We start from the raw sequence: 25720 nt of genomic DNA on the forward strand, positions 1-25720 counted from the left end.
CCCCGCATCTGGAGCCCCATCGACGTGAGCTGGCCACAGGTGTGCCTGTGCCCCGCCCCCGCATCTGGAGCCCCATCGACGAGAGCTGGCCACAGGTGTGCCCGTGCCCCCGCCCCCGCATCTGGAGCCCCATCGACGAGAGCTGGCCACAGGTGTGCCCGTGCCCCCGCCCCTCCCTCTGGGTTGTCCCAGAGCACCGGCCTTGGGTGCCCTGCCTCAGGCATTGAGCCCGCACTGGTCATCTATTTATACATGGAAATGTACATGTTTCAGGCATTGAGCCCGCACTGGTCATCTATTTATACATGGAAATGCACATGTTTCAGGCATTGAGCCCGCACTGGTCATCTATTTATACATGGAAATGTACATGTTTCAGGCATTGAGCCCGCACTGGTCATCTATTTATACATGGAAATGTACATGTTTCAGGCATTGAGCCCGCACTGGTCATCTATTTATACATGGAAATGTACATGTTTCAGGCATTGAGCCCGCACTGGTCATCTATTTATACATGGAAATGTACATGTTTCAGGCATTGAGCCCGCACTGGTCATCTATTTATACATGGAAATGTACATGTTTCAGGCATTGAGCCCGCACTGGTCATCTATTTATACATGGAAATGTACATGTTTCAGGCATTGAGCCCGCACTGGTCATCTATTTATACATGGAAATGTACATGTTTCAGGCATTGAGCCCGCACTGGTCATCTATTTATACATGGAAATGTACATGTTTCAGGCATTGAGCCCGCACTGGTCATCTATTTATACATGGTAATGCACATGTTTCAGGCATTGAGCCCGCACTGGTCATCTATTTATACATGGAAATGTACATGTTTCAGGCATTGAGCCCGCACTGGTCATCTATTTATACATGGAAATGTACATGTTTCAGGCATTGAGCCCGCACTGGTCATCTATTTATACATGGTAATGCACATGTTTCAGGCATTGAGCCCGCACTGGTCATCTATTTATACATGGTAATGCACATGTTTCAATGCTCCTTTCTCAAATCATCCCACCCTCACCTCCTCCCACTGGAGCCAAAGGTCTGTTCTTTACGGCCGTGTCTCCTTTGCTGCCCTGCATGTAGGAGCATCAGTACCATCTTCCTAAACTCCATATGTATGCGTTAATATACAGTATTTGTCTCTCTCTTCCTGACTTACTTCATTCTGTATAACAGGCTGCAGGTTCATCCATCTCATTAGAACGGCTTTTAATTGCATGTAGCATCTGCCTGAGAGAGGGACAAGGGGCAAGGAGACCCTCCTCAACCCTGGAAACTGGGGGTGGGGTATCTCAGATGTATCCCTTCCAGTCCATGTTCATCTGTGACCCCAAATTTCCATCCTGTTCCCATCACTGCTGAGTTAAAATCTTGGAGCCATACCTAAACCATCCCCCCGGGGGCTTTCCACTTGAAGTTGCACGATCCACCCCTTCTCAACCAGATTTGACCAACAGCTGTTTCAAACAACTTGCAACATTAAGAATTATTGGAGCTCTCAGAGGAAAGGGGAGACCTCAACAAACCCAAAACCTTTCATATGACTACCGCAGACAAGGAACACGTTACAGGGGACACTTAACAGGAAAGTGTAGCCTTGAGGACAAATCACCTGCCTGGGTTGGAAATGATTAGTTAGTGCAGATACTGGAGACTTAAATGAAGGAACATAAACCACTGTACAGTTAGGAACTCAAGACCCCAGGCACCTCAACTGTAGTAGGCTTCAGGATCTAGTCAATAGATCGTGAAGAGCTATCACCTAAGCGAAGCACGATGCTGGAAGCTCAGATAACACAACTGCCTCGAGAAACTTCCACTCCAGGGAAGAAAGCAGACATAAAACTATAAGACAGATTGCAAAATCGCAGGACAGTGTCTAAACCAGATGCTCAGCAAACCCTGGCCTACACCTGCCCATCAGATGCAGCTGTATCACACAGCAATGCTGAACCTGTGCAACTTCTGGAGACAAAGTTATGAGCCAGTTGGAGCAAGGCTTTCTAGAACAGCAGCCCCCAGTCTCAAGAGCCAGCTGCCTCTCTCCCCGTTCTATCCACCAACAGTCCAGTGAAACTATGCTCCCCAGGGGAGGCTAAAGCACAAACCACAAGGGAACCATCACACGCCCAGACAGGGGTCACGGCACACAGTGGGAGGTACCGCCAAGAACCAGTCCGAGAGAACAAGTTCAGTTGGTGTGGAGGAGAGCGATAACTGGGAGGAGTTTTTATCTGGAGGTGTTAGCGCTGCTGCACGAACGGTGGCACAGAGTCGTGCCCAGCTCCGCTCCCGTGGCGGACGGTCTCCGCCCTTCCTGGGTTAGAGAGGCTGGGCCGTGCCCAGGGGCAGCCTGCCGCGCCTCGGGACTGTACTTAGCAGCTGCCTCTAGAGCCGTCCAGGCCTGTGCGGCCAAGTGCCAGCACGGAGCGGGCAAAGGAAGGGTCTGAAACCAGCGCCAGACCCGCTCACGCACTGGGCCCTTGCCCGTCCATCCTGCGGTGTGGACCGGCTGCCAGGTCGGTTCTGCGATGATGCTGGCGTCTTCGGGGACACCCCTCCGTGAGCAGCAGCTCCCGCGTCACCGGGTTCTGGCGGCAGGCAGACCTGCCCACGTGCTGTGGTACCATCCCGCCCGCTCCCGTCCTCACTTCTTTGGGCAACCCCAGAAGCAGCCTTGTGGTCCCCCCCAGGTACCAGCCCAGAGGTCAGGGCCCCCACAGCCTAGCAGTGCCCTCGGGGGTTGGGGTCCCAAGTCTGCGGGCCCCTCCTCGCAGCTCCCAGGTTCTGGTCCCTCTTCCCTCGCCTCCCCAGCTCCAGGAGTCTGCCCCTGCACGCTCAGTATCCTAGGCGTACTCACTTGTGCTCCGCTTTTTGCTTTTCTGGTTCTCCTCCACCTGTTCACCCAATTTCCTATATTAAATGCTCTAGGTTTGCTGAAATGCGTGTTGTTCCCATTTTCTTGCCAGGATCCTGACGAGCACATGTGGCCAGAGCGGCAGCGGCTTCTTAAACCATGAGGTTAAGGGCCGCATCCCAGGAACGGCACAGCCATCAGCCACGAGGAGTGCGCGTCCCCACCGAGCCCGGGAAGCTGGCGCACCGGCTCAGCCTGGCGACTCCCGGGCCTCTTCCAGAGGGAAACGAATTTCTAGGTGGTTTAAGCCACTGTAGCTCTGGGGTCCTCTGTCACAAGCAGCTAAGCCCAACACTAATGGATACCACCTGCCACCTCACCCACTGACTCCTGTTCTTCCAGTCAAAACTCCTCACTCTTCTCTAACTACCTACTATTTAAAACCAAGCTGAAGTCCACGCTCCTCAGGAAGCTTTTTCTATCTTCTTGCTAGCTCCTTGAAGGCAGGGGTCATATCTAGCTTCAATTCTCCAGGCCCACAGCCCCAAGGGAAGACGCTAGACACCTTCTGAAAACAACAAGGCCCGCGGCACTCTCCCTTCACTGGTCTCCTCCCTGTTACATCAGAACTGACCATCCTACACTGTCCTCTAACAGGCTGGCGGGTTAGTCCCGGCTCTCTAATGAGGCTGAAAGCTCCCCCAGGGACAGTCCCTTTCTCCTGAGGGAGGGCGTCATTTAAGAGAAAAACCACAGGCTTCCGGGTCAGGGAGCCAGGGATTCAAATCCCAGTTCTGCACTCACTGTGAGACCTCGGGCACAGCGCTAAAGCTCTCTGACTCACAAAAATCCACTGCTCGGTCAAAGAGGAGCACCTCACGTAGTCACCGCAGCAGGCAGGGTCACGGAGCCCGGGGACCACGACGCTCCGAGTATCCAACGGCGGGACCACCTCAACCTCCCGATAACCTCAGGGCGGCTGCTGGGCTGCCCGCATCGCACGCAGGAGGAAGCGGAGGTGCAAAGCAAGGAGGTGGCCAAGCTGGGAGGGAAGGCAGGCGTCGGGCTCGAGTTCCTGGGTTTAATTCTGACGCCGAGAGAGGCGGGAGACAGAGCAGGAGGGCGCCACACGCCACGCCGGACACACAGCAGGTCTGGGCACCCCCGTGGGTCACAGGGGCCTGATGTCAGGACGAGTCTGCAGAAGTCTTGCGTAAGACAAATGACTGCTCCTGTGGTCACATATGACCACAAACTTTGTGGCTTTAAACAGCACACATTCATTGTCTTACAGTTCCGGAGGTCAGATGCCTGAAAACAGGTCTCACAGGGCTAAAATCAAGGAGTCAGCAGGGCTAGACATCAACAGGACATACCACCTTCCAGGAAACACAAAACATAGCTGAAACAGATCTGGAGTGAGTGGCAGGAGTCACGGGTTCGATCCCTGGGTTGGGAAGATCCCCTGGAGAAGAAATGGCAACCCACTCCAACATTCTTGCCTGGAGAATTCCACGAACGGAGGAGCCTGGCTCCTCTCCACGGCAGAGGAGTCTACAGTTCATAGGGCAGCAGAAGAGTCAGACAAGACTTAACGACTGAACAACAACAACAAATGAATTTCAAATAGGGGTCACCGGCTGGGATCAGGAGTCCGTGTTTAATGGGCACAAAGGTTCAGTTTAGGAAGATGAAAACATTCTTGTGATGAATGGTGGTGATAGTTGAACAACAATTGACTGACTTAATGCCACTAAACTGTACACGTAAAAATAGCTAAAATGGTAAATGTTATAAGGGGACGACAGACGACAAGATGGTTGGATGGCATCACCAACTCAATGGACATGAGTTTGAGCAAACTCCCAGAGATGGTGAAAGACAGGGAAGCCAGGTGTGCTGCAGTCCATGGGGTTGCAAAGAGTCACACGTGACTGAGTGACTGAACGCCACCACCATGTACATTTTACCATAATTTTTAAAAAAGGAGTGAAGTCCTGACACACATGCTACAACACAGATGAACCTTAAAAACATGCTCCACGAAAGAAGCTAGCACAAAAGACCACATACTCTGATTCTATTCATATGCAATGTCCAGAACAGGAAACCTACAGAGTGGGTGCCTAGGGCGAGGGTAGAAGGGGTCTGAAGGGGCCTGGGTTTCCTTTTGAGGTGAGGAAATGCTCTAAAATTGATTGTGGTGATGGCTGCATATACCCATGGATATATTCAAAACCATACACTAAAAACCATTGAATCTATCATTTAAGTGGGTGAATTATATGATATGTGAACTGTATCTCAATAAAGGTGTTTTATGGAAAAAAAAAAAAGAACTTTTTTCCTATGTAATGATTTTTTCAGAACCAAGTAAACTGGAATGTGCTTCCACATAAACATTTCACAGATGTAAATAAGTCATTTTAAAGAATATTTTCAACAGCTTATTTAAAGAAAATCAATCACGCAGCATCTGGGAGCTTCTATAAGGGACTATTTTCCCAGGAGTCTGATATTCAGAATATCAGTCCTAAATATTCATTGGAAGGACTGATGCTGAAGCTGAAGCTCCAATGCTTTGGCCACCTGATGTGACGAACTGACTGACTGGAAAAGACCCTGATGCTGGGAAAGATTGAAGGCAGGTGGAGAAGGGGACGACAGAGGACAAGATGGCTGGATGGCATCACCGACCCGATGGACATGAGTTTGAGCAGACTCCGGGCATTGGTGATGGACAGGGAGGCCTGGCGTGCTGCAGTCCATGGGGTCACAAAGAGTCAGACATGACTGAGCGACTGGACTGGACTGAATTTCCCAGGAGGCAAGCTGGCTGTGCACCTCAGTTCGTGAAGCCCAGAAAGACAGGAGAAAAGGCAAACTCGGAGACAGGCTGGCCCAGCAGCCTCCACCTTCCATCACGAGGGCCCGCAACGTCCAGTCCTGGCCACCATGGGCGTCTGGCTGCCAAGCAACAGGACCGGCATGACATCAGCTAAAAGCCCTAGTTTTCCTTCCTGTCACATACTCTCCAAAGCTCAGTCCACAGCGAGAGCAAACAGATGAGCTACTGTTCTAAGCTGTGTAACTCGATTCAAAGTTTATCCTTGGACTCCCGAAGAAGACAGGCAGGCCGGCTTGGCCAGAAACAGGTCCACAACCTGGAAATCCTTCATCTCTTGTATTTTCTGTAGCCTCTTGCTCAACATGCTCTAGTGGGAGGAAGGAAACCATTGATGATTGTGTGTGTGTGTGTGAAAATCAGATGAAACCCCGACAGGCCACAGAAACGGCAGCAGAAATACAACAGCTCATTTACCAAAACCCCAGGAACGCTGGAGGACTCCAGAGAAGTCTGAAACCCAAGCTTTCTGTCGTGTGGCAGAAGTGCTTTATAATAAACATATCTGCCATAATTCGATTTAGGAGGTAACGGAGAGACTTACATAAGCAAAATATCAAAGAAAATGAAAATAACACCTTTATTTCATATTCAACACATGTAAGTAAGCAAGCAAGCCATGGCAGATAGGATGCTGAAGAGAGGTCCCTGTGGTGGGAATTCTAACCAGCGCCCTGGGGATCCAGCTGAGTGTGGCCCCTAATCTCCACCCCACGGTCCCTCAAACAGCACCAGCAGGACCACAAGAGAGGACAGAGCTGTCTTTACCGACTGGTGTTCACACAGGAAAATCATTTCAATTTCTCTTGAAACTGATACGCAATTTCAATTGAAATATACAATTTCTCCATTCAATTTCTCTTGATACTAGTAAGAATTAACTTATGGGCTTCCCTGGTGGCTCAGTCTGCTGAGCCCGCTAAAGAGTCTGCCTGCCAACGCAGGAGACACGGGTCTGGTCCCTGATCTGGAAGATCCCACGGCCGCAGGGCAAACAAGCACACGCACCACAACCACTCAGCCTGCACTCTCGAGCTGCAGCTCCTGAGCCTGTGCGAGGCAACGCCTGAAGCTCCTGCGCCTGGAGCCCGCGCTCCACAAGAGGAGCCCCTGCAGCGAGAGACCGTGCACCCAGGCTCCTCGCAACTCGAGAAACGCCCTCGCAGCAACAAAGACCCTGCAGGGCCAGAAATAAATAAATAAAATACACTCAAAAAAGAAACAAGGGAAGAGCCAGTCAACAATGTTAAAAAAAGAATTAACTTACAATTAACAATAATTTGATGTGTCAAGTAACAATACACATAGAACATAAAGGATATCTGGAAAAAAAAATGCAAAAACAAAATGAGGAACACATCCCTAACTGAAGACCCAAACGGCTAACTGGATCACACGCTAAAGAAAATGAGTTTGTGATCACAGAGCCACAACGCAGTCACTTGGTAGGGCTTCGATGCTTCCAGCACCTTCAACGTCACCTACACACAAGTGACAAAGAACCTGCGTGACCCAGGCATAGCTTTTAAAGCTCAAATAAGTTTATCAGTTTATTAGTTGTTGAAGCAACTAAAGTAGGCTATTTTAACATGTATTAAACATTTTTTGACTTTCAGACTTTAAAATCTAGGTTCCAAAAATTTCTGTGTACAAGGATCTGAAAGACCTTACCAAAATAAAAAAGACAACTTCTTGCCCAAATTCTATTATTCAAATATTACCAGTTTGAATACTGTGGTATATATTTTTTCCTGTCATTTCCCCAAGCTCTTTCTCCCAGTTTCTTTCTATTAAAGTTGGAATCATAGTGCATATACTGTTAAGTTGCTTTTCCGCTTCTATTATGAGCATTTTCCATCAATTCAGTATTAAAAACTAATTTTTAATCATGCACAGAATTTCACCTTAAAGACACAGCATGGCTTAACCATTGCCTACTGCTAAAGATAAACAGTTTTCCCATTATTTTTAACTTCTATACACAACCCTATAAAATGCATACCTATATGTCAACCTTTATTTACAATCTGAGGAGATCCTTTAAAGTTGGGTTTTCTGGGCCAAAGGGCACTACCATTTTAAAGTTTCCTGATGGCCGCTGTCAAGGTGTCCCAGAAAAGAGCCACACCAGGTCACTCTTCACCCATTAGTGGTGTCAGAACTTCTCTCATAGCTAGATGGACCTGTTTTTTTAAATCAATTAAAACCTGATATAGCAGAATACAACTTTTTTAAACATTAAATTGCTAGTGAAGATAATGAAATTTTTTAATGCTTCAAGATATATATAAAGTTAACACATGGCATGAAATATGTTAAAGTTAAAAAAATACTGCAAAGGGAATATTTGTAAGTACAACAGTATGGGAAAAGAAAAATCATTAATTCAAGTAAACTATGAAACATACTGAAAGTTAGCCAATTTAAAGGGATTTCTTGAAACATCTTATGATCCAAATCATAACTAACTTCCCCCTAAACTGATAAACATCAATTCATTACTCCCCTCAAAGTCATACAATTATTAAATCATTGAGAAAAGAAAACTGGAAAATGTAAAACAGCAGATAATCTAAAAATGTAGTTGATCCAAAAATGGATCAAAGAAACGGTGTCTCAATAGGCATCATATTGATTAGAACTGACTTTAAAAGAACCAAGACCAATTCCACAAAATCAGTGCAAAACAAAAGCCCCATGAAACTAAGATCTGGCATCTGATGATACTTACTCTCAAGGTTTCTCATAGCAGGAAATATCATTATGCTTTCCTGATATGAAAGGTCTTCTTAAAACAGAAGACTAGATGAACCAGTTCCATTTGGTTAAACTGGAACCAAAATGTTTCAAAACACACAAGATTATTAACCCTCCTATTACAAGCACACCTGTCACACAAAACGCTCTAACACTTTAGCACTTACACCAAACACACAGATTACGGAAGATTTCAAAAGTCTGCTCTAATGATCAGACTCATTTCAGAATGAAACAAGCAAATTTTAACATCAATGTAAAATGGTGGTTACCTCTGGACAAAAGAAAGGAACCCGAGGCCAATTTGGCAAAATGTTCAGATTTGATAAAGCTACTTTATTCTTTTTAAAATTTTGTTCTTTACTACTCTACAAATGTAATTTTTAATAAAGAGAACTTATCTTGCATAAAAATTCATGGCATCTACAACACAATCACCAGCATATGCTATAATGAACTCTTCTCAAAAATCAGTTGGCAATTTAGCATATGTATAAAACCAAGATCACCGGTAGTAAGGGGAAAAGAAGGTGCTGGTGAAGGATCACAATGGGTCAAAGCAATGACCTCTCGATCTCAACAGGGATATTTGTGGGGGCCCACGGGGGTCCTCTGACATAGGCCTCAAAAACTCAGTGTGCTGCTGTGGGTGCTGGGTCGCTCAGTCGTGTCCGACTCTGTGACCCCGTGGACTGCAGCCTGCCAGGCTCCTCTGTCCATGGGATCTCCCAAGCAAGAATACTGGAGTGGGCTGCTGTGCCCACCTCCAGGGGATTTTCCTGACCCAAGGATTGAACCTGCATCTCTTCCATCTACTGCACTGGCAGGGGGGTTCTTAACCACTAGTACCAGCTGGGAACATCTTCAAAAAGTTAAACACTGAGTTACTGAATGATCCAGCAATTCCACTCCTACACATATACCTAGGATAAGTGAAAACCTATGTTCTCACAAACACTGTACACAGAATTTTGTAACAGCCCCCAAAAGAGAAAGAACCCAAATGTCCATCAGTTACTGAATGAATAAACAAACTTTGGTATATCATGTAATGGAATATTACTCAGCCATAAAAAGGAATGAAGTACCAATATACACTACAACAAGGATAAACCTAGAAAACATTATACTAAGTGAAAGAAACCGTCATAAGAGGCCATACATACTGTACGATTCCATCTGAGACGTCCAGAAGAGGCAAATCCATAAAAATCAGCCAGTCAGTGGTTGTCAAACTAGGGAGAGGGGAGGATGGGAGGAGATTGCTAACACAGTAGAGGGTCTCATTTTGAGATGATGAAAATGTCCTGGAAAAATCGCAGTGAATGCTGTATAACTGTAAAAATACTAAAAAACACTGAACTGAACCATTTAAGAGAATGAATTTCACACTATGTGAGTTATATCCCAATAAAGCTATTATATTTTCCTTTTCTAAACCAGTAACAACTGGTTTATTAAGATCAACCATTCATTGATTTATCTGAATCTATGAATGACCATCCTCTTTAATATTAAGCTCCCTGTGTAGGATCTATGGCAATCACTATTCGATTAAAATCTGCTCCCAAGTACTGAACACTTTCAATGAAACTGCCAGAGCTTAGAGTAATCAAGCCCATGAAAAAGACGCCTCTGATTTTAGGATCTGGAGAAAGAAGTGCTACTAAAGGCTTTGGAATGAGAAAAGTTACCAAGTTTCAGGAAACCTCTGTGGTTACGCTGGGTTTCCAGCTTCCCACATCTATCTGTAACTCTGTTCGGAGGTGGCCCCTGTCCCCCACCAGTTCCACCAGAAGTCCTTTCCTCCAGTCCTGCCATAACTTCTTGCTTTCCTCCCCACGTATCTTCTGAAGGCCTTTCCCTCACCACCCCTGCTCAGTTGAGGCCTGTCAGGGAGCGCCATCACACAGAGCCTTCTCTGCCACAACCCAGTCACCTTTCACAAGCCAGGTATCCAGGCCATTGTAAAAACTGTCAAGAGAAAACATTTCAGAATCAAGCCCAGGGATGGAAGATTTGCCAACCCCTGCCTCCTCTGCCCTTTGCCTTCCTCCTGCTGACTGGCTCACTTCCATGTGCTCATAATCCCTGGACTTCTCAAAGTTTTACAATTACGCTTTAGTAGCGACCACCTCTGCCCTGGGGGGCTTCTACAGTACTCTTTAATGCAGCGTCCTGAATTCCACCCCTGCGCTGCCAGGACAAATGTAGTGCAGGAAAACTAAGAGAGGAAGACTCGGAAGAAATGCAATTTCCAACAGCCTACGTGCATGGGAAAACAATAAAATGCCACCACCATCGCTTCTAGTATTAATTACCGCCACCATATGTGCACCCACAGAACCCTTAGCATCCTTATCCACAATCCACAAACATACAAAGGTGACTCACAAACCCGGTCTGTCTGCAGTTCTCATCGGAGAAACAGGGTCCCTGGCAAGGTCAGACACCCCCGCCTTCTCCATGTGGCGTGTCCATACGAACATCACGCGGCCCTGGACTGTGACAGCAGGCCTATCCAGAGGTTTCTAATCCACGGGAGCACTGACTGGACCTGAGGGCAGACCTGTCCCTTGACTGGATTTCTCACCTAAAAGACAGGACTCGTCAGCACACTCAAATTCATTTGACGTTCTTGCCAGACATCATATTCTCAGCATACTTTTGCACATACTTCACAAGCAGTAGGTAGTGTTGTAGAGAACTGCTTGTCACAAAAAAATGTGGGCAAAAAATAGAGACAGGTGTATGTAATCGCTGCCAAAACTGAAGTGCATGCCTGAGGGAACAGTGAAATAACCATCACACTGTGTTACAACTGGCAAGGAGTCACCACCTGTTAACACATTAACTTCTGGCAAGTTACTCAACCTCTCTGGGCCCCCAGGGTAAAGAATACCTTCTTGAGGGACTTTTCTGGCAGTCCAGTGGTTAGGGCTCCGTGTTTCCACTGCAGGGGGCACAGGTTTGATCCCTGGTCCAGGAAGGAGGATCCCGCCTGCCATGCAGCTTGGCCAAGAAAGAAAAAAAGAATACTACTTCCCCTGGAGGCCTGGTGCCCAGGTTAACTGAGATAAGCACAACTACCATGACCTGGCAACAGCAGGCACTTAACCAATGGAATCTTTTGTTACCACGTTAACTTAAGAAAGCAGAAGCTCTAGTCTTTAATTGTCCTGAAAAAAATCAAAATGATACTTCAATTAAAATATAACACCATATGGCTATTCAAGAGAATAAGACAGCTCAATAATTACCAACACAAAACAATCTCTAAGATACAGTGCTGCTTTTAGTGCAAAAAAGTTAGTGAGTATTAACATTAAAGCGGGAGGGGAAGTCAGGCACTCCCGGCCTCTGGCACATTGCAACTCTCGAGTCTGCTGGATAAACAGGTAAACCCACACATGCTCTGTGCCTGACGTCTCTCTGGAAGAACGGATAAAAGGAGGGACAGTGCTTGCTTCTAGGGAGAGGCACTGGGGCCAGAGGTGGGAAGGACACCCTTCTGCAAAAATTTTTGAATTTTTAAACCAGTACACCAATTACCTACTCAAAGATTTTTTTTTAATATAATGAACAAAAATAATCTTTATTTTTTTTCCAACTATCTTCTCTAATCACTGCACAAACAAAAAGAAGGGAGCTATCCCACTCAACTGAATTTCCTGGTTAATCACCAAGTCGTATGAAGTTCCATCCTAACCACAAGATAATTAGAGGTTAACAAATGAAATATTCTTGTGTAAAATCTAAACACTCTTCACACCTCCCCTTCATTCCTGCCTTAAATCTAGGGTGGCAAATACAAGGAAACTGTTAATGTTTCGAGCCCCTCACTGGTCTGCGGCCCTCATCGTGAACATAAAACAGCACTGAAGAGTCCCAGGAGGTAAGACACACACACAGAGGAGCTCAGATGTGAGCAGCTCCCAAGGCAGGCCAGGAAATGTTCTGAATTCTTAGTCTTGCTTTTTCTTATTTTCACACTTTCTCTTTAGAAAATTAAGGGAAATGGTTAGTAACTTTGGCTCCAGTTAACTGAAACTTTCCTGCTGATTTCCTTCCTCTAGTCACATAACAGATAAGACCCTGGGTACGTTTCAGGATTTTTAGGCCCAGGCCTCATTTTCAGCCCTGAATTTCCTGGCAGAGTCCTTAAAAAAACCAAAGTATTTTCCGCTGATGGCACTCTATAATAATAATGATGAATTTGCTTCTTGGTGATTTTTCTAACCTTCAACTTGAGAGCCAGTTCTAGATTCAGCCAACTTGATTTTTTTCTGACTCATCTTTTCCTACATTAGCCCCACTGTTCCAGAACCTACAGCATAACCCTTTCCAACCGAAGACGACTATGTTACACAATAAAAGGGCTCGGGGAAATTTACATGTTACCTACACACAGGGCAAAGCCCCCAAACCTGGCAGGGCACAAGCTTGATCGAGACCCCCTTCATTTGCTAATTGTTGTTGCTGTTGTTCAGTCGCTGAGTCCTGTCCGACTCTTTGTGAGCCCCGGGACTGCAGCACTCCAGGTTCCCCGTCCTGCACTAACTCCCGGCGTCTGCTCAAACTCACGTCCATTGAGTCGGTGATGCCACCCAACCATCTTGTCCTGTCGCCCCCTTAGGTCCCTACATTTCAAACAGGCTACTGTCACATTTGGAGAAGGAAATGGCAACCCACTCCAGTATTCTTGCCTGGAAAATCCCATGGACTGAGGATCCTGGTAGGCTACAGTCCATGGGGTCGCAGAGAGTCGGACACGACTGAGCGACTTCACTTCACTTCACTGTCACATTTGGGATAAAGTACAATTCATTTCCAGACTTAATGGCAGTGGAGATTTTCAAGGAGGGAGAAGATGATGAACACATCCCCACGTCCCTGCCATGAGGCCAATGAGGAAACACTGCTGACTTTTTATCAGCTCACCACTTAGGGCACTGCTGCACTTTCCCCGGAGGCCAGAGGTGGCAGAAGCGCTCCCCACTCCAACACAGAGAGCCAGGAAACCTGACTGGAACACGGGGAAGCAAAGGAAAGTGGCTGCAGCCCCAGCAATGGGAAAACCATCCTCCCAGCCCCCGGTCCCTCTAAGGCTCATTCGCGAGGTGGACACCTGGCCCGGCCCAGCCCTCCTCACTCCAGCCAAGAAGCTGCAGGGCAAGACAGCATCTTGCTTGCACGGCTGTTTCACAAATCCTTCCCGACTCTTCACCCACCTTGTGAAAAAACACTGACATTTTTTGGGGTGTTTTTCAGGTATTGGCTGTTAAGACTGTCCGTCAAGTTTGGTTGCTCTAATTAGTACAGACACTATGGAAAACAGTGTGGAGATTTCTTAAAAAGGTGGAAATAGAACTGCCATATGACCCAGCAATCCCACTTCTGGGCATACACACCGAGGAAACCAGATCGGAAAGAGACACGTGAACACCAATGTTCATCACAGCACTGTTTATAATAGCCAGGACATGGAAGCAACCTAGATGCCCATCAGCAGACGAATGGATGAGGAAGCTGTGGTACATATACACCATGGAATATTACTCAGCCATTAAAAAGAATTCATTTGAATCAGTTCTAATGAGATGGATGAAACTGGAGCCCATTATACAGAGCGAAGTAAGCCAGAAAGATAAAGACCATTACAGTATACTAACACATATATATGGAATTTAGAAAGATGGTAACGATAACCCTATATGCAAAACCGAAAAAGAGACTCAGATGTATAGAACAGACTTGTGGACTCTGTGGGAGAAGGCGAGGGTGGGATGTTTCAAGAGAACAGCATTGAGACATGTATATTATCTAGGGTGAAACAGATCACCAGCCCAGGTTGGGTGCATGAGACAAGTGCTCGGGCCTGGTGCACTGGGAAGACCCAGAGGGATCAGGTGGAGAGGGAGGTGGGAGGGGGGACCGGGATGGGGAATACATGTAAATCCATGGCTAATTCATTTCAATGTATGACAAGAACCACTGCAATGATGTAAAGTAATTAGCCTCCAACTAATAAAAATAAATGGAAAAAAAAATAAAAATGAAAGAAAGAACAGCTTAAAAAAAAAAAAGTTTGGTTGCTCTAGGAAGTTCTCATAGATGGAAAATATCCTCCACGTGTAGAAAGGAGGTCAAGGTTGAGTCCACGCTAAGCCCGTTAAGGCGCAAGAGCCCGGCAGATCCGACTCACCCGCACTGTGCTGTGAGTCACTCTGACTTGGCGGCAGGAAGCCGGTCTACGCGGGGCAGGCGCTGGGCACCTGAGAACGTCACGCCCGGAGCGGCGAGTACTCACTGGCGACAGGAAGTGGCTGGTACTGTTAAGTACAGTGATAAAGAGAATGCGGGGGAGAGCCTGCGTCCAGCATGTGGACTGTCCCAGAGAAACAATCTCTGAAAGTTCTGGAGTAAAATCAGCTCACTAGACAGCGGTTCACTGGGTAACACAGCTTCTGTTCTAGCAACGTGTGTTCAAGTAGCTTTACAAATGGCTTGGATCCTTTATCTGTAGACTTAACCAAGTCTTAGTGAGGTTATTTGTTTGATTCTACAACGTTCTACTTGGGGAAAATCCACGCTGTGGGGATACTACACTTTGGTGCAGTGCCCAGGGTCTTGCAATACACCATTCCTAACGTCAAACATCCAGAGTGCATTCCTTTCCAATTTGTAAGTTTGAGGTAGAATACACATAACACACAGTTTGCCATCTGAACTATTTGTGACTGTCCATTAGGTACATTCACAGTGCTGTGAATCCCCACCTTCCACCTCTAGAGCTCTTCATCTCATAAAGCTGACCCCCTTTAAACACGAACTCCCCATTCCCCACCCCCAGTCCCTGGCACCCACCAGGATACTGTGTCCCCATGAACTTGACTCCTCTGGGGAACTCACAGCAGTGGTGTCAGGCAATATTTGTCTTTTGGGGACTGGCTTATTTCACTTAGCATAACGCCCGCCAGGTTCACCATGCTGTAACATTTCAGCATCTCCTTTTTATCAAAGCTGGATAATACCTGATTGTATGTATATGCCACACTCTGCTCATCCATCAAAAACATCTACATATTTTTAATCACTTGTAAAAAGAGTCAGCTTAAATAATGAGAAACCCAAGATGCTGCCTGCTCCAGGGAAGCCTTTAATACAAGGGCTTACACTGCTAAACTGCCGTGGTTAGTTTCTGGTCTGCACCAAACCGACTGCACTCTGCTGAAAACCAAAAAGTTGCTGAAACCTCTGCAAACTGTCCACAAGTAACCTGGTTCAAAACCCAGCACACACAGGACTTGGCCTCCCTAAGGCTCAGGGCCTGCACCCAGGAGCTGCAAAAGCACCATCTAAAAGTCAAGAGGACCTCACTCATGGTCCAATAGTTAAAGACTCCATGCTTCCATTGCAGAGGGCACAAGTTGGATCCCGGGTTGGGGAACTAAGACCCCACATGCTGCACGGTGTGGCCAAAAGAAAAAAATGAAATAAAATTATAAAGAATAAAATAAATAAATGTCAAGATGATTAGAAAAAAGTTAACATCATAACCAATACCTAAGCAGAAAAAAGTATCCTAAGTCCATAGGGCTGTAAGCAGGGAAGATGGAAGACAGGATATTATTGAAACATATTTAGATGGTATCTAAATTCCTGAACATCTAAATATCTAAATTCCTAAACACCTAAATTTAGAACACAAACAAGGGGGGGAAAGTGCACTTTTGAAAAATTTCTTCTAACCATGTAAAATTCAACTTGAACCAACCACAGCTCAGGGGGAAAAACCACTTCAGCTCCGTGACAGCAGGCTGTGCCATCATTGGGAGCAGGTGTCTGAGCGCCCAGCCGTCTCAGCACCGAGTCTGTGGGCACAGTTAAGGCAGAGGCTTTGTCCCAGGTGGGCCGCTGGCCCTGCAGACAAGATGCCCATTTTTCCCTACTGGGCCTATATATTCATGCGATCCCAATAAAAATCCCATCAAGTTATTTTGCGGATGTCAGTAAACTGATTCTAAAGCTATATGGAGAAGCAAAAGACCTAGAATAGCCAGCTTGATGATAAAAAAGAACAAAGTCTAAGGACTAATCCTATCAGATTTCAAGACTTTACTACAAAGCTACGGTAATCAAGACACTGTGATACTGGCAAAAAAAAAAAGACATACAGATCAATGGAACAGCATGCAGAGCCTAGGAACAGACCCACATAGTCAACTGATCTTGACAGAGAGCAAAGACAAAACTGTAGAGAAAGGACAGTCTTTTCAAAAATGGTGCTGGAACAACTGGACATCCACAAGCATAAAATGAAATGTAGGAATTCCCTGGTGGTCCAGTGGTTAGGACTCTGTGCTTTTATTCCAGGGGGCATGGGTTCAATGCCTGGCTAGGGAACTAAGATCCCCCAAACCTCGAAGCCCAGCCAAAAGAAAAACGAACTCTAGATACAGACCTTATATCTTCACAAAAATTAACTCAAAATAGAGCATTCCCGGGTGGTCTAGTGGTTAGGATTTGACACTTTCACTGTCATGGGCCTGGGTTCAATCTCTAGTTGGGAATCTGAGATCCTGCAAGCTGTGCAGTGAGAAAAAAAAAGAACCTCAAATTGAATGACTGACCTAAATGTAAAATGCAAAACTATAAAACTAGAAAATCACACTGAAGAAAATCTAGAAGACCTTGGGCATGGTGATGAGGTTTTAGGTACAACTCCAAAGACAGGATCCATGAAAGAAATAATTCATAAACTGGACTTCATTAAGATTAAACAATTCTGCTCTGCAAAAGGCACTATCCAGAGAATGTGAAAACAAAGCCACAAACTGGAAGAAAATATCTGCAAACGACAAATCTGATAAAGGTGGTACTCAGTCATTCAGTCAAGTCTGGCTCTTCACGACCCCACGGACTGTGGCCCGCCAGGCTCCTCTGTCCATGGATTTCCCACGCAAGAATACTGGAGTGGGTTGCCAGTCCCTCCTCCAGGGGATCTTCCTAACTCAGGGATCGAACCCATGTCTCTTGTGTCTCCTGCACTGGCAGGCAGATTCTTTACCACTAGTGCCACCAGGGAAGTCCTCTGATAAAGGACTATTATCTAAAATATTCAAAGAACTCTCAAAATTCAACAATAAGAAAACAACCTGATTGAAAATGGGCAAAAAACCTAAACAAACAACTAACCAAAGAAGATAAGACAGATGGCAAGTAAGCATATGAAAAGATGCTTCACATCACTTGTCATTAGAGAATCACAAATTAAAACCAGATCCCATTACATACCTTCTCAAATGGCCAAAATCCAGAAAACTGACATCAAATGCTGATGTGGGCGTGGAGCAGCAGGAACCCTCACTCACGCTGACGGGCATGCGCAGTGGCACGGCCACTTATGCGGTTTCTTACATAAACATACTCTCACCATACCATCCAGCAACTGTGCTTGCTCTTTACCCCAACGAACTGAAAAATTATGTCCACACAAAAACCTGCACAAGGATGTTCCTAAGAGCTGTATTCATAACTGTCAAAACTTGCAAGCAATCAAAAATATCCTTCAGTAGGCCAATGGATAAAACTGTGGTACACCCAGTCCATGGGAAATGATTCAGCATTAAGACTATCAGGCCATGAAAAGACATGGAGTAAATGTAAATGTTTATCAAGTGAAAGAAGGCAATCTGAAAAGGCTATACTGCATGAGTCCAACCATATGACATTCTAGAAAAGGCAAACCTATGGAGACACTAAAAAGATCAGGGGTTGAGGGGAGGGTGGGATAAACAGAGGACACAGGACTTTGGGGGTCATGAGGCTCTTCTGTAGGAGCCTAGAGTGGTGGATACGACACGTCATTATGCATCTGTCCAAACCTATGGAACGTGCACCACCGGGGGTGAACCCTAATGTAAACTGTGGACCATGATACTGACATGTCGGCGCAGGTCTGCGGACTGTAACAAGGGTACCACTGCGGGAGGAGAATGACCAACAGTGATGGCGGCTGTGCGGGAGGGGGAGGTAAAAACGAACTCTGTACTTTCTGCCTAACTTAGCTGTTAATGTAAAACTGCTCTAAAGTTTATTCTTTTCTTTTTTTTTGGAAAGAAGTAAAAGCCACTTAAAGGACCAAATTTTCAGTGTGTAGTAAAAACAGAGTGTAAATGAAACTTTATCTTGAAAAATGAAACAATCATTAATGTTTTTACATGTAACATAATGTAGGTTATAAATGGAACTATGACATAAAAAGGAAACCAAGTAGAGAATTTTGGCTTAATTTTTCCAAAAACATTTATGATGGCACCATAAAGTACAACTCACTCCTTCTTTAACTTCTGCTGTAGAATTGTGCAAACACAGCTGAAGATTTTGCCAGTCTTTTTCAAGGGCCTCTCTGTCTTGATACTCAAACGATTCAATTTTGAAGAGCCTGTGGTACCATCTACCCCATCATTTCTTAACTAGTAGTTGGCTGTGGAGGGACATGTGTGAAACTTTCAGTCCTCAAACGTTTCTTTCCTCAAACTTACAAGACATCATGCATCTTTTGCAAGACTGACAATTACATTTCACAACCGCTTTACCAACCAGCACTGAGTGACAGTAACACTGATTTGATGGCAGAGGTACAGGCTGGTGTCCAGCTATGATGTCCGGGCACAGAGAAAACTCTCAAGGGGTCAGCTCATTACGGACAATTTTCATGTTACAATAATTTTTATCTTTCCCTATGCCACTCTAAGCTGGAGGGACTTGGGCAACCAGCAGTCTGATGACAAAGATCCCTGTCATCACATTAGAAGGACAGAAAAGAAGCCAATTTAAGCTAAAATCCAGGGGCTAAAGTCAGGCGCTTTTCTACCGCTGGAGATGTAAAGATGAACATGACCTCCCTCTAAAAATTCAATCTAACACAGTTGAACGAATAAACAGACAATATGGTAAGTGCTGTGACACAAAGGTGTCTATGCAGAAAGTGCTATAGAAGGAACCTAAGCGAGGAAGAAATTAATTCTTCTGGCTCTCTAACTCAGGCCTTGAAGGAGGTATTTTAAAAGCAGACACTGGGCTGCCAAGTAGAGTGTAGGAGCAAAGAAAGGCCTGGAAACACAGAGCTCATTCAAGAAATACAAGGTCAAGTGTAACTAGCTCAGTTCGTTGTCGCTGGTTAGAGGAAAGGAGAAATTTATAAGACAATAACAAAAAACGAACCACTCTGAAAAAGTAAGGCTGGGGCCCAAGTGTAACACACGCAAACAAGTTTGGATTTTGTTTTCCAGCTACAGAAGCCACAGTAAACTTACAAACAAAGGAGTCAGGATACTTGAGAAATCCCTGGCCATGGGGTACTGAACGAGGGTGAGGCAACCCACAGCACAAGCGCCTCCTGTTACAGGGTCTGAGCCAGGACAGCAAGGCAGGAGCAGACGGGAGGTGTGGGCGCAGAAGCAGGTCACCAGGGTTTAGCTGCCATCGAGTGTTGACAAAGGCTTCCAGAGAGAATGAGAAGACCGAGAAATAACCCTGGGGCACCAGCAGGCTGCTGTTAACATTAATAGTTCAAAGAAAAAGAAAAAAAAAAAAAGCAGGAGAAGCATATTCCAGGGTGGGGGAGGAACAAAAGGGTTAAACATGGGACAGACTGGCTGGGCTGAGCTGAGCAAGCACTCATAAACCAAAGACGGACCAGCACCCAGCAGAAAGCGGGGGCTGGAGACAGGGGCCAGGGGCCGTGATCGCCAGAACCTAGAAAGGAGCTGGCTGTGGATGGCCACTGAATTTCAAACAGGTGTACCCCTCTCCCCACTCTAAACTGTCTTTTTTTTTTTAAAACTAGGCATCACCCACTTTCTATACCCTAAAACACATCATTTCTCCTCGTTCAACTCATTCCATAACTACATTATTCCAGAAAACAGGGCTGACACCACACCATACAACATTATTCTAAAAGGTCCACCAAGCCAGTAGGAAAGCTGTGTCTTCCAAGATTACCGATTCTTGAAGAAAAAAACAAAACATTTTTGATGAAATCAAAATTTGTATTTTAAGGCAAGACATGAAAAATTTTAACACAATTCTTCTCTGCCCATTTCGGCCTCCTCCCTCCCCCCTGGAGTATTACATTGTTAACCAGCCTTCCCCAATGGCAGAAATGCCCACTCAACCCTAAAGATCACTTTCCTTCTTCTGGAGCCAACGGCGAAACTCCTCTTGATCCTTCCTGTCTCAGTCCTCTCAGGGCTCACTCACCTTGCATGTGCAGACATCTTCGGTAAACTTTAGTGCCAATATATCATTTCCCTTAAAGTATATCCTACATAGATATATCACATTTACAATGCCAATACATCATTTCCCTTCAAGACAGCAATTGGCCCAGAAGAGACTGGGCTGCACCTAACACAAGATCTTAGTTTAAATACTCACTCGTGACCTTGTTAATGTCACTAGCTATATTATTTGCATTCTGCCTATTTTATAAGATTACTGTCTCCTGAGTTACCAAATGTGTGACTAAGCCTCCAATAAAATTAATGGCCATTAGATAATTTGAAATGATTGACTAAGTATATAGCTCTGTAAAACCAATGATTATAGTAGTATAGCTCTACATGTGGGAAGAAGCAACAAGAGGAAGCTGTCTCTTAGAGCATAACAGACTACTAAGATACGTGGTCCAGAGGCTTTTGGTTACTATTCAGAGGGCCTAGTCCACTAACAGCACATCAAGGGGTCTATCAAGGAAATCCTCCCCTGACCTGGGAATGAGCATTGCGAGCACCATGGAATTACTCACCAAATGCCTCCTAAACCTTGGTCAAATTAATACCGAAAGGGAAAGGACTGTAGAGAATCTTGCCTACCGTCCAGTTCTATAAGAATCAAATCATTAGCCACTATAGTTACTGACTCACATACATCCCAAAAGGAATTCAGGGCAAAGATTAGGATGAGGTACTTCTTGCTCTAGGAAACGACAGAATTGGCCCTCAGATTGTTTCCAGGAGAAATATTTCACAAAGCCGGATTCCTGCACCTTCCCACACTGACATCATTAACACAGATGTCTGTTCCTCCTGATTAGCAGCAACCTTCTGCTGAGACGTGTACTTGTTAGCAAGGTCGCTCTTGGCCACGTACACACAGCTCCCCACACCCCCAACAGTTCTTAGAGCTCTCAGAGACTGTCTCTGGGTTACGACGAGGCTCAGCCTCGCTCGAATAAAACTTCCCATTTCTTTCCTAGATTGGCGACTGATTAGTTTTTTCATCAACATCCTCTAAGCTTTTATTTTTTTTTTCTCTAAGCTTTTAGATTGTCAGATTTATGCAAAACCCAAAAGGTTTCGTTAATAAGTGACACTCCTCAGAAAGGGGTCACAAAAACACCTACAGCTGGATCCAGGGTGTCCAGATGTTTTCAGAGGCAACAGGAGAGAGCACTGGAGTAGGCAGTGGGTTCAAGAGGCTGGGCAGCCCGCTCCAAGGTCGGCTCAGAGCCACTGCCCCGTTACACCGTCCACTGCACAGCTGGGTGATCCGAGCATCACAGGGGGCAACCCTCTCACAGAGAATTCTCAGGCCTAACTAAATGTGATAGCATGGAAGAAAGTTTCATTTGGGGAGAAAAAAACAAAAAAAACAAAACCCTGCCCTAACGTTTAATTAGGCAATTCTTGGGCTTTCCTTTCTCTTCAACTCTCACTGCTCCTCAGCATATCTGTAAGAAAGGCCACTGGCACAAAAAGAAAGTGAAGGTCAGTTAATTCTGCTGCATTTGCGGCTCTGGTGAAACACTGGGCACAGAAAAGGAATCAAATGACGAAAACTGGATTTCAGAATTATTGGTGGCAGCCAGCCAGCCAGTTTCTAGACACTGCACCCAACCGAGTCAAACAGTTAAAAGAAAATTAGCAATACACAACCACACATTTTTAAATGTCTCAACAGAAGGAAGCCTACTAAACGCTAAGTGGTCATCTCAAAAGTGCAGTATTGACAAAAACCAAATTTATGTTTTCTGTTAAGCCTGAATATGTACGTACACACACACACACACTTCTTGTAATTTAAACTTATGATTAAGTTTTCTAAGCTTAAAAAAGGGGGCAAAATCTTTTTACCTTCCTCTTAATAGTTATTTTTAGAGCCACATATCCTAATTTTGGCTTCTCACCCACCTACATGTCTGCATGGTTAGTGAGGAATGAACAGAGGCCACCCCTTCACCTTATACAAATGTCTCTTTCGGCAGGAAAGAGATCTAATCTTGGACTAGAGGAACTAAAAGCAAAAGTCACCAAGTGATTTTTTTTTTTTAAGCCGGCCACAATATCCCTCCTTCATTCAAGGCCCTAAACCCAAAGGGACTTGCTAGACAAATTTCGGGCTTGCTGGGTGGCTCAGACGGTAAAGAATCCGCCTGCCTATGCAGGAGACCCGGGTGCGATCCCCGGGTTGGGAAGATCCCCTGGAGTAGGGCAGGCAACCCACTCCAGTATCCTTGCCCGGAGAATCCCCATGGACGGAGGAGCCTGGTGGGCTACAGCCCATGGAGTCACGAAGAGTCGGACACGACTGAGCGACCAACACTTTCACTTCTTTCGGACCCATTTTAAGCTTCTGTACAAAGTGTACTCTGTGACTGAACAGTATTGTTCTCCTTAGAAGAGACTGCTTTCCCACGACACCGGTATGTTTTCAACAGCCTGCCTTCAGGCCTGGGGTGGGAGGGTGGCCTTGAGGGGCCGCGGGGTCCGTTTTACTGGATCTGGCCCCTGTAGGGCTAGAGAAAGGAGGCTTAGTCGGCCGCAGAGCCCCCCCCCCCCACCCCCGTCGGGCCCGCGCCCCTTTCATCGGGCCCCGCCCCCGGCCGGCGTCACCTGACCGCCCGCCCCCGCCGCCACCGACCTGATGACACTGATGTGGAACTGGTCCTCGCGAAGGCCCCGCCAGGCGCCGGGCAGGAACTCCTTGCACCACAGATAGGCCCTGCGCCGCGTCCGGGGCTCGGGCTGGTCGTCCGCCGGTGGCGGCGGGGGCGGCGGGGGCAGCGGCAGCGGCGGCGGCGGCGGCGGGGGCAGCGCGAGCGGCGGCTGCCGCCCGCCCAGCTGCTTGGGCTCGCGGTCACTGGCGGCGTCGCGCTGCTGCCCCACGCCGGGCGCTGGGGCCGCGCTGCCGGTGCCGCAGCTCAGCAGCAGCCCGAGAGGCGAGGGCTCCGCCTCGCCCCCGTTGCAGAACTTGGTCTTCATGCCGGGCAGGCGGCCGAGGAGGCGCGGTCGGCCGCAGCGCGTGAAGGCGAGGCTCAGGGTCCGGCCGGACGCCCCCCTCACGGAGGCCGGGCGCCGAGGCCGCTCGCCCCCTTGCTGACGGGCAGGTCCGGGGCGCGGGCGACTGGGGGCGCGGCGGACCGATGCGGGGCGGCGGCGGCGGCGGCGGCGCGGAGGTAGCGAGTGGCGGGCGGCGGCAGCGTTCGGCTGGTCCCGTTTGCCGTGGCGCTCGCTCCTATACCGCCGCCGCACGAGGAGCGCCGGCCGCGTCACAGCCCGCCCTCGCGCTCGCCGCTGATTGGCCGCGGCTCGCCGGCCCCGGCGCATCACAACCGCCTCCGCCCTCTCCACGCCGCCTTCCCATTGGCTGCGGGAGCACACCGGCCCCGCCCCGCCTCCCTGCCAACACCGGGAGCTGCGGGGGAAGGAGGCGGGGCCTAGAAGGGGCGGGGTCTCAAGGGGGCGGAGCGTCGAGCCGGCTTCTGGGGTCGCAAGGATGGAGAAAGCTAGTAAACCCGCTTGGGGGCTCCCCGAGAGCGGTCGGGGGCCGGGGGGCCCTTGAGCTTCGGGAGAGCCAGACCTCGGCTTTGGGGGCTGAAACTTTGCTTGGACCCCCCTCGAAACCTGCAGGATAGCAGAGGCTGGGGCCTGGCAGGGGGCAGGCAGGCAGGAAGTGGGTACCCGGAGGCCGGCTTCTCTTTCCCCACGACCTTGGAGCGAGGCACCTCCTTCTGCAGCTCCGTACGTGTGTTTTTAGAACGTTTCCCGGCGCTGGCTCCGCTCTCCGCGAAGCATGGCCACGCCCCGTCCAAGCTGGAGCGTGAGAAATTATTGTCCCCAAGTCAGAAGCCGAGGCCCGAAAGGGGGAAGACAGGTTCAAGGCCGCGCCGCCGGCCCTACCCTCTGAAGCCTCAGTTTCCCTGTCCGTGGTGCTGAGGATGCCTGGGCCTATGGGCGCGGGGCGGGCGGGGCGGCGTCCCCGCGACCTCCCTGAACACTGGCCAAAGGTGAGTGTCGCGGGGGCTCCTGGCTTTGTGGAGGCCGCCCCGCCCGCCCCCGCACAGGAGGCAGTCCTGTGACTGTGACTAACGCACCTTTGCCCGCGGAGGTGGCGGGGTGGGGGGGCGTTCAGGGCCCCCCCTCTCCATTTATCCCATGTGCTGCCCCGGCGCCCCAGTCCTTTCCAAAAGTAATTGGAGTACGGATACATTTAAAAATTACGGATCCTCTTTTCTCTGGTTGCTTAGGAAATTCAGCGCCTGGCATACAGGAAATGGCTTATGTGTGCGGATTTCACAGTCTTCAGGAAGAAAACATCTCTTCTTAGCAGTGTGCGCTTGGCTGCACTTGCTCCAAGAGGGGAAAAAAGGTGGGGGGGGGGGGCTCATTGAACAAAGGATTATGATGAAAGGGGGCTTTTGTCAAGACAGCTGTGGAGGTGGGCCTGGACACTGAACTGGACGGAGCTGGAAGCCGACCCAGCACTTTGGGGAGAGGAGGAGCTGGATGTTGGGAAAGCTGAGAAGTCAAGGTCTCCAGTCAGGCCATTTAGATAAGAGGGCCAAGGACTTTGTCTAAAAATACCAGCCCTGAGAAGGTGGGGCTGTGTCTATGGTCTGCCCAGGTGACAGGCCTTTATTGCCACTGTCCCGTGGCAGCGGCCTGGTAATCTCACAGGAATGCTTGAAACGTGGCAGGGAGGAAGGGGTACAGAAGTGAGGGCTGGGCCTCTGTCACTTGAGGGGCCTCTGTCTGCTGGTGTGGGCTATTAGAACCCACAGCTTCCTGTGGGATCACAATTCGTTGTAGGAATAAGAAATTGCCTCGTTAAAGGTGTTGGAAAGTTATGTCCATTACTGCTTCCATTTAATGGATGTGGAGACT

General features: G+C 47.5%; 1 protein-coding gene across 4 annotated transcripts in view; it reads right to left on the reverse strand.

Moving 5' to 3' along the window:
- Positions 1-24094, reverse strand: part of CHKA (choline kinase alpha) — a 59479-nt gene extending 35385 nt beyond the window's left edge. For 2 of the 4 annotated variants that reach the window (XM_070457749.1, XM_070457748.1), the window contains exon 1: positions 23478-24091. In XM_070457749.1, the coding sequence (XP_070313850.1) occupies positions 23478-23818 (341 nt within the window). In that variant the 5' untranslated portion in view covers positions 23819-24091. Of the gene's footprint in view, positions 1-23477 lie in introns of all 4 variants that reach the window. The other 2 variants (XR_011484421.1, XM_070457750.1) reach the window with 2 other exon arrangements.
- Positions 24095-25720: the final 1626 nt, after the last annotated feature.

Source organism: Odocoileus virginianus, chromosome 28, assembly GCF_023699985.2.
Source record: "Odocoileus virginianus isolate 20LAN1187 ecotype Illinois chromosome 28, Ovbor_1.2, whole genome shotgun sequence".
In the NCBI taxonomy this organism is placed as follows: Eukaryota; Metazoa; Chordata; class Mammalia; order Artiodactyla; family Cervidae; genus Odocoileus; species Odocoileus virginianus.